Below are 14,363 nucleotides of genomic sequence, written 5' to 3' on the forward strand. Positions count from 1 at the left end.
CCCTTCCACAAAAAAAAAAAAAAAAAGCAACAAAACTCCCAATTACATCTAAAGAAGTAATTCAGAACAATGATTCAATATCTTAAATACCAAAAAACATATTGATTGATTCCCTTTCCAACCGTTGTTGGGCAAAATGAAGATATTGCTAATCATATCCCAAATTCACCAGGTTAAGTGGAATAATGAAGCAAATATTTAACTAATTAACAAATACACACAGAAAAGGAAAAGGAACCAGACAAACAAACAGAAGTCCAAATAGCTGATAATTAAAATCCAGAAAATGTTGCTTGTTCTGATTATCAAGATAAAAACCCCAGATCATCGCTGGCATTTACATCTAGACATAGCAAGGGCTGGTGCCAAGTATCACAAACGCCCATTCATTCGTTTTAGCTTTTCCTCTATAATCCTTTGTCCAGTTAGTGTTTTAGTGTTTGTGCTTGAAAACTATTTTTTAAATGTGTCTTTATTATTCCTTAAGGAAGACATTTTGTTATTCTATCGCATGTAAGAGAAGTCAAACATGGGAGGCTGAGAAGCGGGGTACTTTGTAAATCATTACCTGAAGGCCTTCAATAGCCAATCGCAGCATGCTTGGTGTAAGTTTAGAGGCTTGCTTGAAGGTGAAGTTACTCCAGTCTATGATCAAAACAAATCCATTCACTTGAAGCTCAGGATCTTCAATCATGGCTTCTAAAGAAAGTAAGATGGCACGCAAAATATCCACCAGTGTGTACCTGTCAGCCACAGAAAAGCACTGCATTAAATCTGATGGCCACTTTTGTAAAAACTAGAGAAAGTTTTTAGCATCCTAAAAATTCCCTTTAGAATACCTCAGGAACGTTAAGAAGATGTTTTGGTTTAAAAATCTTCTTTTAAGATGACATTTACTGTATTTGTTATACTCAGGGGATGTATTAGAATTTAACATGCATTCTACCAAAACAAACTGCAGTGCTTTTGAAAACACTACAGCTTGTTTCATATTTTACAACCATTTCCTTTACTGCCAGGCCTTCCTATGATTTTATAAAATCTCATTTCAACAGCCCTAAAGACTCGGCATGGTACTTTGAAACTAGCTCAAGAAAGCTCTCAGCAGTACTGACGTTTCATATCTTCACATATGGAAAAGTTAAGAATGAGATAAGAAGGGGTTTCATCAATAAACAACAACACTGTGTATGTAAACAACTACGGTTAAAAGTGTCCACGGATTTTAATTACTTGTATTGAGTTTATATCATAAAGGCAGAAGAAAGGAAAAAAGGAAAGGCAGGATGGACAGAAAGAAAGGGAGATCAATGAAAATACAAGGAAAATGTGCCTGCCTGTTATAATTTAGGGCATCAAGGTTTAGGGGCTGAGTCTTTATGTTTTTCTGCCTTGCAACTTAGCATGCCTGGCACATGTAGAAACCCAATAAATGTGCTTCACTTTCCTATAAAATGGAACTAGGCTACAAGTCTAGTGCAAAGACACCAAGTCCAGATGAAGACACTGCCTCAGCTATGGCAATGAAAGTAAGAACAAAGGAAAGATGCCAAATTTGAGAAGTATTTTAGAGGTAAACTTGTCAAAATTTAATCCTTTATTAGATGTGAGGACTAAGAGTTTGAGGGAAGAGTAAAAGATGACACAGATTTTAACTTCGGAGCCTGAGTAAAAGGTAAAATCTTTCATCAAAATCAATAACGCAAAAAGAGGATACAGTTGAGGACAGCTGGAAATGCAGAATCTGGAACAGAATCTGTCATATTTGAGAAACATGTAGTACACCCAGAAAGACATATCAAGTAAACATCTTGAAAAAGTAAATCCCAAACTCAGGAGAGAGCCAAGGGTGAGAACTGCAGAATCAGAAGCATACAGCTCCTAAGTTCCAGGGAGTGAGAGAGGTGATTAATGCCCGTCAGAGCTAAGAGGAAAAGGAGACGGTTATTTGAGGAGAGAATCCCAGCGTTTCAAGAAGAATCAGTAAATTTATGGAAGATGTTAACAACTTTCCATTTTTAGCAGCCTGCATTTCAAGTTTATTTTTCTGCTCAGACATTCAGGTGGAGATGTCCAGGAAAAGCTAGAGAAACAAATCCTGACCTTAGGGAAGAGGTGGGGAGGGGAGGGTGATGGATTAGGAGTAGAAATCATTGGTATTTTGTGGAAGCAATGGGCTCACCAGGAAGACAGTATGAGACAGTGAGAACATATGAGAGAGTTGTTCTATTTTTACTTTTAAAAACATTTGGAGGCACATGGAGAAAGCGTAGTAGTTCAGAAAGGAAGGAATAATTAAGAGTGAAACTTTGGGCAATTCCTCACTTTCTCTGGACCTCATTTCCTCATCTGTGACATCAGTAGTTTGGAATAGAATCTCTTTTGGGTCCCAGCATCACTCAAGCAAAGGGTATGATGTCAGAAGACTTTAAGATGGGATCTCTTCCTTGTCCCTCATTAGCTGTGTGGCCCTGGACGTGCCAATGATTTTTCTTTTTCTTTTTTCCTGATGAATTTTATTTTATTGCTCAGAGAAATCATTGTCATCATCACAGTGAATTGAATGCTTCCTCAAAAACACATCTACTGGTGTTTTTCTTTTTTTTTTTTTTTTTTAATTGTAGTATATTCAGCTTACAATGACGTGTCAATTTCTGGTGTACAGCACAGTGTTTCAGTCATACATAAACATACATATATTCATTTTCATATTCTTTTTCACTATAGGTTACTATAAGATATTGAATATAGTTCCTTGTGCTATACAGTATAAACTCATTGTTTATATATTTTATATATAGTAGTTAGCATCTGCAAATCTCAAACTCCCAATTTATCCTTTCCCACCCCTTTTCCCCCATAACCATAAGTTTGTTTTCTATGTCTGTGATTGTTTCTATTTTGTAAATAAGTTCATTTCTGTCTTTTTTTTTTTAGATTTCACATATGAGTGATATCATATGATATTTTTCTTTCTGTCTTACTTCACTTAGAATGACATTCTCCAGCTCCAACCATGTTGCTGCAAATGGCATTATTTTATTCTTTTTTATGGCCGAGTAGTATTCTATTGTATAAATACACCACAGCTTCTTTGTCCAGCCATCTGTCGATGGACATTTAGGTTGTTTCCATGCCTTGACTATTGTAATTCTGAGGCTTAGTTCCCTCACATGAAACAATGATAGTACCTATGATTATCTCACCTGTATCTCACTGGCAACGGCGAGATGGGAGGAGGGGGAAAGGGAAGGAAAATAAAGACACGGATCAGGTAAAAGCATTTGCACAATGCTAGGTATACAGCATGAGTTCAGTACATGAGGGCTGCAATACACACACAGCATACTTTTCATTATAATGCTGACCATAGACCCAGTATACTAGGCAGGGTATCATCAGAACTAAAGAATATCTGTTTGTAAATTTTACTTAAAAATGAATGATGAGCTTTAGATAGCTTATTAATACTGTGAAAGGCAAGGATCAAGAGATTATTTTTAAATCTCTGGAAAGTATACAGGCTCTTTATAGGCCTAAGGATATGGCAGCCCAAAATACTACATAAATACATAAGATAAAACTTTTTGTAGAACTCTGTTACTTACATGTCTTTAAATCTGTGCAATCTGTGTATAGCTGAATTCCTTTATCTATCACTTCATGGCAGACTCATTTCCTTTTTAAATATAATAGCCTAACAGTATTATGATCAAAAGTCTATAAACCTGCACAGACTGGAAAGTTGGAGCAGGAAGGTTGTATTTCTGGTTAAAATTTAGAACCCCTCTAAAAAAAATTCACTTTAATTTCTGAAATTCACAATAAAGTCATGGTTAAGAAAATTTAAAATTAGAACAAGCCAACTTAGAACTTTCCTACCTTTATGATCATTCTTATGTTACCTATAAGAACACCAGATAGCACTAATACCAAAATAGCATTAAGTAAAACTTGAATCTGAAACCAATTTTGGAAGGATGACACATTGTATGTAGTAAGAATAAACTGACACCAGTAAGGGCTGAAAACAAGTGGCGAGTTGGTTTAAGTAATGCATTTTAGGTATGGTTTTCCAAACCTGTGTCAAAGCAAGAGAAAAACTTACATACATGTCATTATTCCAAAGGAAATAAAATAAGGCAAATCCCAGGATTACCAATGAAGAAAAGCAGGTTTGCAAAGTTTTCAAGAGTAAATCTAACCAAGGGGTTTTTTTTTTTAATTTAATATTTTCTTCAAAAAAGAGAATAAAATGATCTTTATATAAATTATATTAATGTATAAGTTTAATAATGAGAAACATAAAAGCATCCTAGCTAACTGCATTCAAAGGACAGGTCAAAGCCACTCCTGACACTACAATCCTCTGTTCTCAAACACGTCACGTTACTACCATTAGCAGCTCAGCAGGTATTCCTAAGCAGAACATTACTTCATGAGATCTTGCCAAAGTCTCTGAAATATCTTCCAAAGAAATGGTGCATTATATGAATTTTCTGTCTTCAGGAATCCTACTTTCCTTTTTCCCTTTGAAATTATTTTTAACTGCTATATTTTACAAATCAGAGGTCACTACAATAAGTATTTCACAAGTTCACGTTTGGGGTTTACAACCTAATTACAGTAGCTCAACCATTGCCATTTCTCCCTTCTATGTTGAGAGAAAGCCATCAACAACAAACTAGCACATTAATGCAGCTCTTGACTCTGGATTGTGTTCCCAAAGTAGCATCCAGTAAAGCCAAAATCTGAAATCAACTTAGAGAGGATGAAATAAGGACCGCAGACTATGTAGACCACCACTCTTGAGAGAAACTAAATCTGCTGCACAGTTTTAAAATTTTTCCTATTTACTACCTGTGCAATCAAGAGCCAGGAAGCTTCCTCTTCTGTCTCCAGCCTTGCAAGGTTTTGGGGAGCTACCTGGCCTGCGCTTCTCTCCTGGGGTTCATAACATCTCATCCTTTACTACAGCCTACAGTCAGTGCAAAGAGCAAACTAAACCACAAGCAGGCCATTTCCTTCCTACTCTCTCTCTTTCTTTTAGCCTGACAAGGAAAAACTGGCATCTTGGCATCACATTGTGCATCACAACAGCCAGCAGTTTCCTTTCGTCACGAAATCAATCAGCCATTATTAAATTCTTCATTAAGGCTGCCCCTAACCCTCAGTTTTCATTAAGCCACATTTTCTAATGTCTGAAGCACTTTGTGTTAGAAAGGTACTAGGGGGAGAGACAAAGGGGAAGAATTACATTTATTAATGCCTTCGGGTATCATTAGTGCTAAAGTTGATGAATTCATCAACGTATTTTATATTACTGAGCTGTAATAATAATATCTCTATCTGTGTAATCGTTTAAGATTTCCAAAGCAATTTCAAATGCATCATCCTAATCTCAGAATAAGCCCAAAGTCTGTGTGCTTGGCTTAGCTCCTATTATTTTGGAGATGAGGACACAGATGAGGTCTCAAAGAATTTTAAAGATAAAGACACAGCGTCTCAGAGAATCTAGACAGTTTGTCCAAAATCACTATGGGACTAAGACAGGAAGCCTAGATAAGAAGCCGGGTCTTTTCTGACCCCATATTGCCCTCCACTCCTTACAGCACCTAGGCCTAGAACAGAGTCTGAGAAATAGCTGTTCTCCTTTCTCACATCTCAGCAGCAGAATGTGTGTCAGAAGATGGATCAGAAAGTCAGTAGGAACATGGCCCCAGGCCAGGTACAAGGGCAGCTCCAGCCTGGTCCCAGCAGGGGACTTCGGTAGAGGAAAAGCATACCAGACATTCATAGAAGCCAGGATGCAAAATGACCAAGTCTATAAATCTTGGAGGAAATATGATCTCCAAAATATCCTTGCGTCTCGTTTGTATCACTAAGCACAGATTAGCTGCCTCAGCTTTGCTGTAATTCTACTGCTATGGAAATGTAGGTGAGTGAGAACAAGAGAATCACTGGAAAGGAAATATCTAGAGGAAAAATGTCTTTCTTTGAAAAAAAAGGTTTAAAAATGTGCACATACTGCCAGTAAAATAAATAAAATAAAATAAAATAAAATAAAATAAAATAAAATAAAATAAAATAAAATAAAATAAAATAAAATAAAAGTTGTGCTGGAAAAATACAAACATCAGAAAGACAACTCTTCCTCAGGGCAGAATACTGTAAGCAAGTGTTTGCTTAGCTTCTTAGTACAGTCTTTGCCTTCCGAATATTTATTCTATCAACTTAACTTTCTGTGCCTAGTTGTCTATATTCTGATGTTTAATCAAGATTTTCTAAACCATAGATGAATTTTTTTAATTATCAGAGCTTGCTTTTTTGACATAATTATATTTAATTGTTTTCACCCAGATTTATGTTACTTAACTGTCTACACACACAAAAAATTTTGTCCAATGCACTTCCTGGTTGTGTGGTTATGGGTGAAATACTTAACCACTCTGTGCCTCAGTTTCCTCACCTGCAAAATATGGATATTAACAGGACCTACCTCATATAATTGTGACAAAGTTTTAATAAAGTGTTTGTAACGTGCGTAGAATAGTGCCTAACACACAGCATATGCTATAAAAGCGTTTTTAAATGAATTAATTAAAATGAAAAAATAGAGTTTGAATCACCTTACCCGACCAGGCAATGCTCTTTCTACACAACACTGAGCAGCCTGCCGCCGCCCCCTGCCCTGAACTTCCAGCACTGGCAAACAGTACGCTCGATAAGCACTTATCACCTCTCTGGTAGCTATTTAGCTTTTCATGTTTTTTCCTCCTCGGGAGGCTGTATGTCCCTTGACGGTACAAAGAATGTACTATGTGTCTTTTTTGCCCCTACCACCTATCATATTTCTACATATGTAGCAAGTGCTGGATGAAAGTGTACTTTTTAAAATATTGATTTGAATCAAGTACTATTCACTCAGTTTATTTGATGTTACAAGGACCCAACCAACATTACTATGTCAATAGTGCTGCTTCCTGTGTTAGGTACCTGCCTTCAGTGATGTAAAAGAGTTCAATCTTCTTCCCAGAATGGAGGAAATACGTTAACTTACTACAGATAATTTATTAATTTACTAACTGTTGGCTCATGTTTTAAAATATCTTTAAACATTTCTTTTGAGACATCCTTTCAGGGCACTGTAGTAACATCAAATCCTTTGCTTCTTTCAAACTTTGTTTAAAGTTGCATATTTGAAACATGAACATAGCCTGCCTTGAGCCAGACCTAATCAACGTCCAACTGAAGGTTGGGACTCTTGGTCACTGCTGTTATTTCAGGATTATTTCACTAATTACTGCATAATTGTCCTAGTTTTTAGAGACCGTCTTGTTTTTTTCAGAGATTTGTTCCAGTATTCTGCTAATATTTCTCAGGATCATTTTTTTCTCTCTCATTTTCCATTATATGAACCAAGGGTATAGTTTGGAATAAACTGCAGTTCCGAGAGTATTTGTTTAAAGAGTATCTCTATAAGGAAACAACACAAAATTTCTGCTGGGACAGAGGCCCCATGGAATCCACACCTGCCATGTCTAGCATTGACCTAATCTCAAAATCAGCCATAATACAGCCCAGGAGTGCCTCCAGGATTTTGCACAAAAGGATTCCTGACCCTACCAGAATATATGAAACAAAAAGTTAAGAAATATTTAAATATTTTAATAGATAGAGCCAAGAAGTCTTGAAAAGTCAGTCCAAAAATTAAGCCTCTTTTTTTTTTTTGGCCTGTTTCTTGTTTTTAAAATTGCCAAGTAAGAGTGTTTCTCCTTAATTATCTAGTTAATTACCCTTGTCTGTTTTAATCTATTTCTAGTCATTTTATTTTATATTTTATTTATTTTATTTTAGTGCACTTCCACCAAAGAGTAAAGTTTTGTGGCTGGGAATAAAGCAAAAGCATATAGTCAATGGCTATTTTTTAAATTTTAAGCTACCATCTTCATAACCTTCTCTTGTTTTGAAAATAGGCCACATTATTTTAATAAATGAGAGCATAATCATAACTCAAACTGAGGCTTCCAATAGCTGGCCATTTGTATACTATTTTCCTTTTCATGAAAAAGCTGCAAAATAGGAACAGACAATAACACATTTTTAGGCAAATTCCAGGGTAAGTTAGAGGATCATAGCACTGTCTCACCAGTCAGTCTTCTAGCCCTCCCAGAGTCTCTGGACTGTAAGTGATAACCAATGTCCATTATGACCAGCCAAACTCAGTACAAGAGGATCAGTGCTTTCCGAGTTTCCACTGTATTAGAATTATTTTAGTTCCACTGTATTTCATTGTTTTTCTGGTGGTTATTAACCAGATTCCAGATAAATGGTTGTTTGTTGAACTAAGCATAGAGAACTACTTTTTAAGTCTAAGGAGGTAAAATACTACTTGCAGGCTAACTGACTTTTAAATTACAGGCCAACTATCAGAATACACCTCGTCATTACGTTTCAGGTGACAAAACTTATTCATGAATATTCCCAATAATTACGTGCCAGCGAATCTGGACATCTCAGATACCTGCTCTCATGCCCTAGGGTCTAGAGCACAACGTACTTGCATTCCAAACTTCCTTTTCTTAAGGTAATGTAATCTATTCTGACTTCTTAGTACTTTAGCATCACACTCTGTTGATGAAATCAGGTGGACAGTGTGAAGGTATCTGCTGAGTCCTAAGCAGGGCACTGTCAGGAAAGAAATACAGCACGTAACGCATGGAGGGCTAGTGCATCAAAGGGCGGCAGTGTAACAATCCAATTGTTTTTAATTTTGTGGAATTTACTTTTGTTTTTAGAAATTATGTTGGACAATTTGGAAGAAAGGAGATAAAACTGTGTGAATCTTTTCCAAGGATAGCCTGCTCAATAAATGTCATAAATCATCTCGACCTATTCTACCTTTTTTTTAAAAGAACCACGGATCACAACGAAAGTCATACTGACATTTCAGTATTTCAATTATTTTTCAGATTTATTAGAAGGTGGGTACACTGTAAATTATTTTACTTTTCTGAAGTCTTCCTGAAGATTCCATATTTCTTGTAAAGGCTTTGGAAATAGTCTAGTTATTTGCAATAACCTGGTGCTGACCTGCACTATATTGCAGTAGAAAAAGATACTATTTTATTTATAGTCACCATTTCACACACATTTACTGTTTCCAGTCAACTGAGAAGCACAAAAAACTGTCCTGAAAATTTAATATAGGAGAAAGGATATATCAGATAACTTCCTACTTAGAATTTTTTAAAATGCGTAACTTAATTCAACTTAACAAATATTTATTGAACATTAATTTAGTTCAGGTGCTGTTATAATAACATGAGACAGTCTTTTTTGTTATACAGATCAATTATTCCAGGAGTCTTTACAAAGTTTTTCAAAAGTCACAAAAGAAATCTTGATTTTCCCTTTGGGAAGTTGGAAATAATCTGTCTTTCAAATCAACATTTTTTTTCTACCTCATTTCTAGATTTTCCCTGTTTAACCCTGGACAATTCCCACCTATTCTTTCTTTAAAACAATGTTATTTCATTTCTTTTTAAAATGTTACTTTTTTAAAAAGTTGTTGAAAGCCAGGTAATTCCCTGAACAACTCAAGGAAGATGGTCAGAATTATATTCAGATATGCAGTCTTCTCCAGGGACCCAGGTTGTCTGGACTGGTAGGATCAGCAGGAAGGTGAGAACACCTGACTTACAGAACAGGGGAGGGATGGTGAGCAACAGAGTTTGGCCTGCAGCATATCCACCTAACAGAGCACTGGTGAGGTAAACACCCAGGGAAGGTGGCAGAGACTTCTGCAGGGATCAAGTCAGGTAAGCCTTGAAACTGTAGAGTGGAGGAAAGAAAGAAATTCAGGCCAAAGGGAGGAAAAGAGACGAAAGGCAGCTGTCCTGCAGGTTTCAGAGCAGGGCAAAGACAGCTCCTAAGCACATCTCCCACTGACTAAGGTTTACAGAGGATGCCAAGAAGATGAAACTATTCATCCAATAGTCCTTGTATATGTATATTTAGATCTGGGATGGGGGACAAGCGGGGAGAAGGAGAGAGTGATTTTTTTAAAGCATATAAAAGGAGGAAACTCAACCGAATTTTAAACAAGCTGTAAATAAGTTGTATGCCTTTCGACCTAGATGTACTATAACTTCTTGATTATTCCTGTTCATTTCTAACCATAGAAATAGAATTCACAATTATTAGTCTATAGGGCCAGATAAAGTGTGTTTATAGGATGTAGCTTTTCATTTTTAATGTTGCATGTACAAAATTTTAATATGTAAGATTTTGTGCAGATTTAAATAAATAGTTCTGTGTATCAATTAATAAATCCCCTCCCATTGTAAATTTCTATGGAGATATATTTTGATGACTAGTAACCTTTCCTTTATATGAAATCATAAGATGGATAACTAAAACATAGTATCTTTAGTAAATCCAGAATAATCACCTTCCCAAATACATGAGAACTATGAGTGACTTTCATCTTAATTAGGTTCATAAATCAACGTGAATATTAGCTCATTTACAGAAATAAATGAAAATAGGTCTGATGTATATTCATGTCTCTCTAAGTGCAATCTGTCTCCCTTATGATGTCCCCAGCAGACTTTGAGACATATTTAAATATACAATTTCCATTGTTCTCATTTCATGGTAGCTAAATAAACAAAGTTCCCATCTAACTGACATATGAAATATTAGGTTCTTTCTTGAATAACATTTTTCAACTTTGACATACTCAATAATTGATTTGCATGACTGTACAATGTACTTCTTAGATAAAAACTTTTTAAAGAGATAGTGATCAAAGGATGGCATTTCATGATCCTTTTAAACTCTGCTACCTTATGGAAAGTGGAATAAAATCTCTCTAACCAACTAACTAAAGTAAGCAACAGAAACAGAATTCCATTCCCCTTCAACGGCTAACTCAAATGAGTTTTTCAGCTTTATGATTCTTCAGGCAATAGTTTATCTTTACATTCACCTAAAAAATAATCAGAGTACTTCTCAACTTAGAACTACAGGGAAAAGGTGATGAGCTGAAGGGTTAAAACCCTGTTAAAGATATTAATTTGTATTCTAAAATCTCAAGACTCTGAGAAGCCTATCTGGAGATTTATAAGAGTTCTCAGTAACTGTAAAAGTCTTTTAAAATTGTTCCAGAGATGGTTTAAACTAACCAGATGCATCAAAAATCAACATTCACAGAACTGAAAATACACAGATGTTTTAACAAGCTTCTTATGATTCATAATTTTGGTAATTGTTTTAAGCTCCACAAAATATATTTCACTTTGAACTTAATTGAAATTACCTTACACAAGAGTCTTTTATAATTTCTTGAACCTTTCAATCTGAGAAAATAATTCCAATTGAGGAAGTAGAAAAGTCACTGTCTGTATTTTTCTATTGTAATATAGATGAGATAAGAATATTATTTCTCCTCCTTTAAGAAGCAAGAGAGCTCAAAAAGTCTACCAACTGACATATCTGGACATCTCTCCCTTCCTTCCAAAAGATGAAAAATCCCAACAGACAGGAAACACACCCTTTAGATTAGTAACAGGTGCAGAACAGGCACACCAGTCAGCCTTTATTTTCAGCGTCGGCAGGCAGGCACGCTCAGCGACTGAGGGTCCAACTCTTCCTCTTTACTGAAGTGACACACATCATATTATTCCTTCATCTACATGTCACCAACCAGAAAAGATCCCAAGCAATAAAACTCCTTGATCTTGATTGAATGCCAGGCTATTCATAAGTAAGTAAGTAAGTAAGTAAGTAAGTAAGTAAGTAAATAAATAAATAAATAAATAAATAAATAAATAAATAAAACCACAGAACTAAATAGGGAGATGATGATGATGACGACGATGATGATGATGATGAAGAAGAAGAAGAATCTAGTTTAAGAATTTCTTTAGAAAAAAAAAAGAATTTCTTTAGGAAGAAGGAGGATAAGTTATGTCCATTCTCATACTCCTTTCTCCACAGAGCAGTAAACTTACTCAGAAGCTGAAAAAATCAGCAGTTTTATTTAGAAGTTGAATGATTTAGATTAAGTGCAATAACAAGGTTTAGAAAGTACTTAAAGCTGCAGGAGAAAATGGGTGGAGTGAAGTAAAAGTTTCAAAGGTAAAAATAAAGGCCCTCTCCTGCCGTCCCCCCAAGGTGCCTACCAAAAACCCATTTCTTAGTGCTTGTTTCTCTTTTTGCCCCAGCCAAATAAACAAAAACATCACAGCTGTAAAACGATGACACCACTCAAGATAAACGCTGGAAAATGGGCGAGTAAAAGAATCCCTAGTAGTGGATTTACCTGCTCTGATCCCAGTTGGCAGCGAAAAGGACTAGAATCTTCCTGCCATAGTGGTCCAGGTTGGCCAGGCCCCCAGGGAAGCCATCCTTCAGTGCCTGCTTGATGCCAGGGTCAGTGGCTTTGAAGCTTTTGAACATGTCCAGGTTCTGCTGCCGGTATTCAAAGTACTGGGCCAGGAGGCGGAAGGCCTCAAAGTGATGAAACTTCCGGGCCCGCAAGAAGCGTAAGATGAAGGCATCGTCTGTGCGGAGAAAGCCAATGTCCGGCCTGGTGATGACCATGTCCCTCACCTCCTGGATGTCCTGGTGCAGGGTGTCTGGGTTCTCGTTGAGCTCCAGGCGGGCTTTCTCCAGGGTCTCAGGAGAGAGACCTGCTTGTAAATGAGTCATTGTTCTGCTTGTTCCTGAGCCTTGCCTTTCTCTTGCTGACTCTTCCACCTGCCACCACTGCACTCTGGCCTCCAGACCCCACTGCTGCCTGCTTCCTCTTCTTCACAGGAAATGATTTGTCTTGGTGGCCAATCAGCACCCTGTTGCTCCTGCTTTCCCACACCTTTTCTATGAAGGGTATAAACTTCTTTCCCCACTCCCTAAAAACAACTTCCCACTTTGGTCCCCTCTCCCCTTTCCTTCAAAGGGACGTGGACCTCTGGCGGCCCAGCACTCCCCTTTTTGTCCTTTCTGCCTCCTAACAAAACACCCCTAACTGCACCCGGCACGGGTGGTGCTCATCTTGGCACTGTCCTCTTCTCTTCCAAGATGTAACAAAAACAACCCCCACGCACATCTCAGCCCCGGCACTGGGATGCTTCTGCGGTCCCTAATGAAGGATGCTCCTGCCAGGGATAACGATGGAAATTCTGATTAATAATAAGGTGGCTCTTCAGCGCTGAGCTCAGGGCGGGGAGAGAGCGTCTTTGCCAGAAGGAAAAAGAGAGAAAGAGAAAGAGGGGGAACGGAGCTTATTTCTCTTTCTGCTTATTCAAAGATACTATTTCTAAAAGACATTTGTGGGATTTTATTTAAAATGATTAGGGTCCAATTAGGTGGAGACTCTGCATATAGCGCACCTTCCCTCCTCCCTTCCTGGATGTGCCGTGATCTCATAAGACACCAGAAGGGATTTTGGTGGCGTTGGCACCAGCGTGGGCTCCCCCAACCCCACCCCCAACTTCTGCCTTCCTCTAGCCCTTTATTTCAACGGACTTGCTGCGGAGAGGGGGTGGGGGGAGGGATCTCTCCGGGAAGGTACATTTCAAACGCGGGGTTGGGGGAGGAGAGGGTGGAAAAAAGGAGCAGAAAATAAAATTAAAATGTCTCTACCTTTTCTATAAAACCGCAAAGCAAGAGAGAAGAAAGAGCAGCCGCTCCTACCAGCAAACCCGGAGGCGGGGACCCTAAGCAATGCGGCACTCCCTGGTATCCGTCAGCCGCGGCTTCCGTGGCGGCGGCGGCGGCGATGAGCAGCATCAACTACTCCCCGTGGGATGAAGCGAGTGGAGAAGAGAGGCGGCAGCCGGGACCCGGGCGGAAGACGCGCTGGGGAGCAGCCGCGACCGCATCGTCCGCGAGCAGCCCGCTACCTCTCCCCGCAGGAGGCGTGGGGGGAGCAGAGCTAGGACCGCTGCCGTCCCAGGTCCTCGCCCGGCCCTGCCATTCTCGCCTTCGGGAGAGAAGGAAGGGAGCGGGAATCGAACGCCGCGGTGGAGAAGGCCACGCGAGCAGCCGCCGCCTTTGTGCGCCCGGAGCCGCCGGGGCCGTGGGCTCGGCGGGGCGGCTGCCTGGGGGCGCGGGCCTCACCCCGTGCGCTCCCGGCCGCCGGAGTCAGGCGCGCCCCTCTGGGCTGCTGCCGCTGCTGCAGCTCCGGCTGCCGCTGCTAAAAGAGGACTCGGCTCAGCCCAACTCCTCTCTAATTATCCCAGCACAGATCTCGCTGCGACGTAAGCACTCGCTCAGCTCGCGCACGCACTCCGCTCCTGTCTCCCAGACTCATCTGGGTAGGACCGCAATTTCGGTGGCGTTGAAATATCCTGAGC

At 38.9% G+C, this 14,363-nt stretch overlaps 1 protein-coding gene across 2 annotated transcripts in view; it reads right to left on the bottom strand.

Annotated features, from left to right (window-relative positions):
* The window catches only part of CLVS2 (clavesin 2), a 59,893-nt gene extending 45,737 nt beyond the window's left edge, over window positions 1–14,156 (bottom strand). Inside the window, exons 1-3 of one of the 2 annotated variants that reach the window (XM_010979180.3) lie at window positions 13,702–14,156; window positions 12,329–13,242; window positions 569–743 (exon numbers count right to left, since the gene is read on the bottom strand). In XM_010979180.3, the coding sequence (XP_010977482.1) occupies window positions 569–743; window positions 12,329–12,717 (564 nt within the window). In that variant the 5' untranslated portion in view covers window positions 12,718–13,242; window positions 13,702–14,156. Of the gene's footprint in view, window positions 1–568; window positions 744–12,328; window positions 13,243–13,650 lie in introns of both variants that reach the window. The other variant, XM_010979179.3, reaches the window with a different exon arrangement.
* Between the last annotated feature and the right edge of the window lie 207 nt (window positions 14,157–14,363).

This window comes from Camelus dromedarius, chromosome 6 (genome assembly GCF_036321535.1).
Source record: "Camelus dromedarius isolate mCamDro1 chromosome 6, mCamDro1.pat, whole genome shotgun sequence".
In the NCBI taxonomy this organism is placed as follows: Eukaryota; Metazoa; Chordata; class Mammalia; order Artiodactyla; family Camelidae; genus Camelus; species Camelus dromedarius.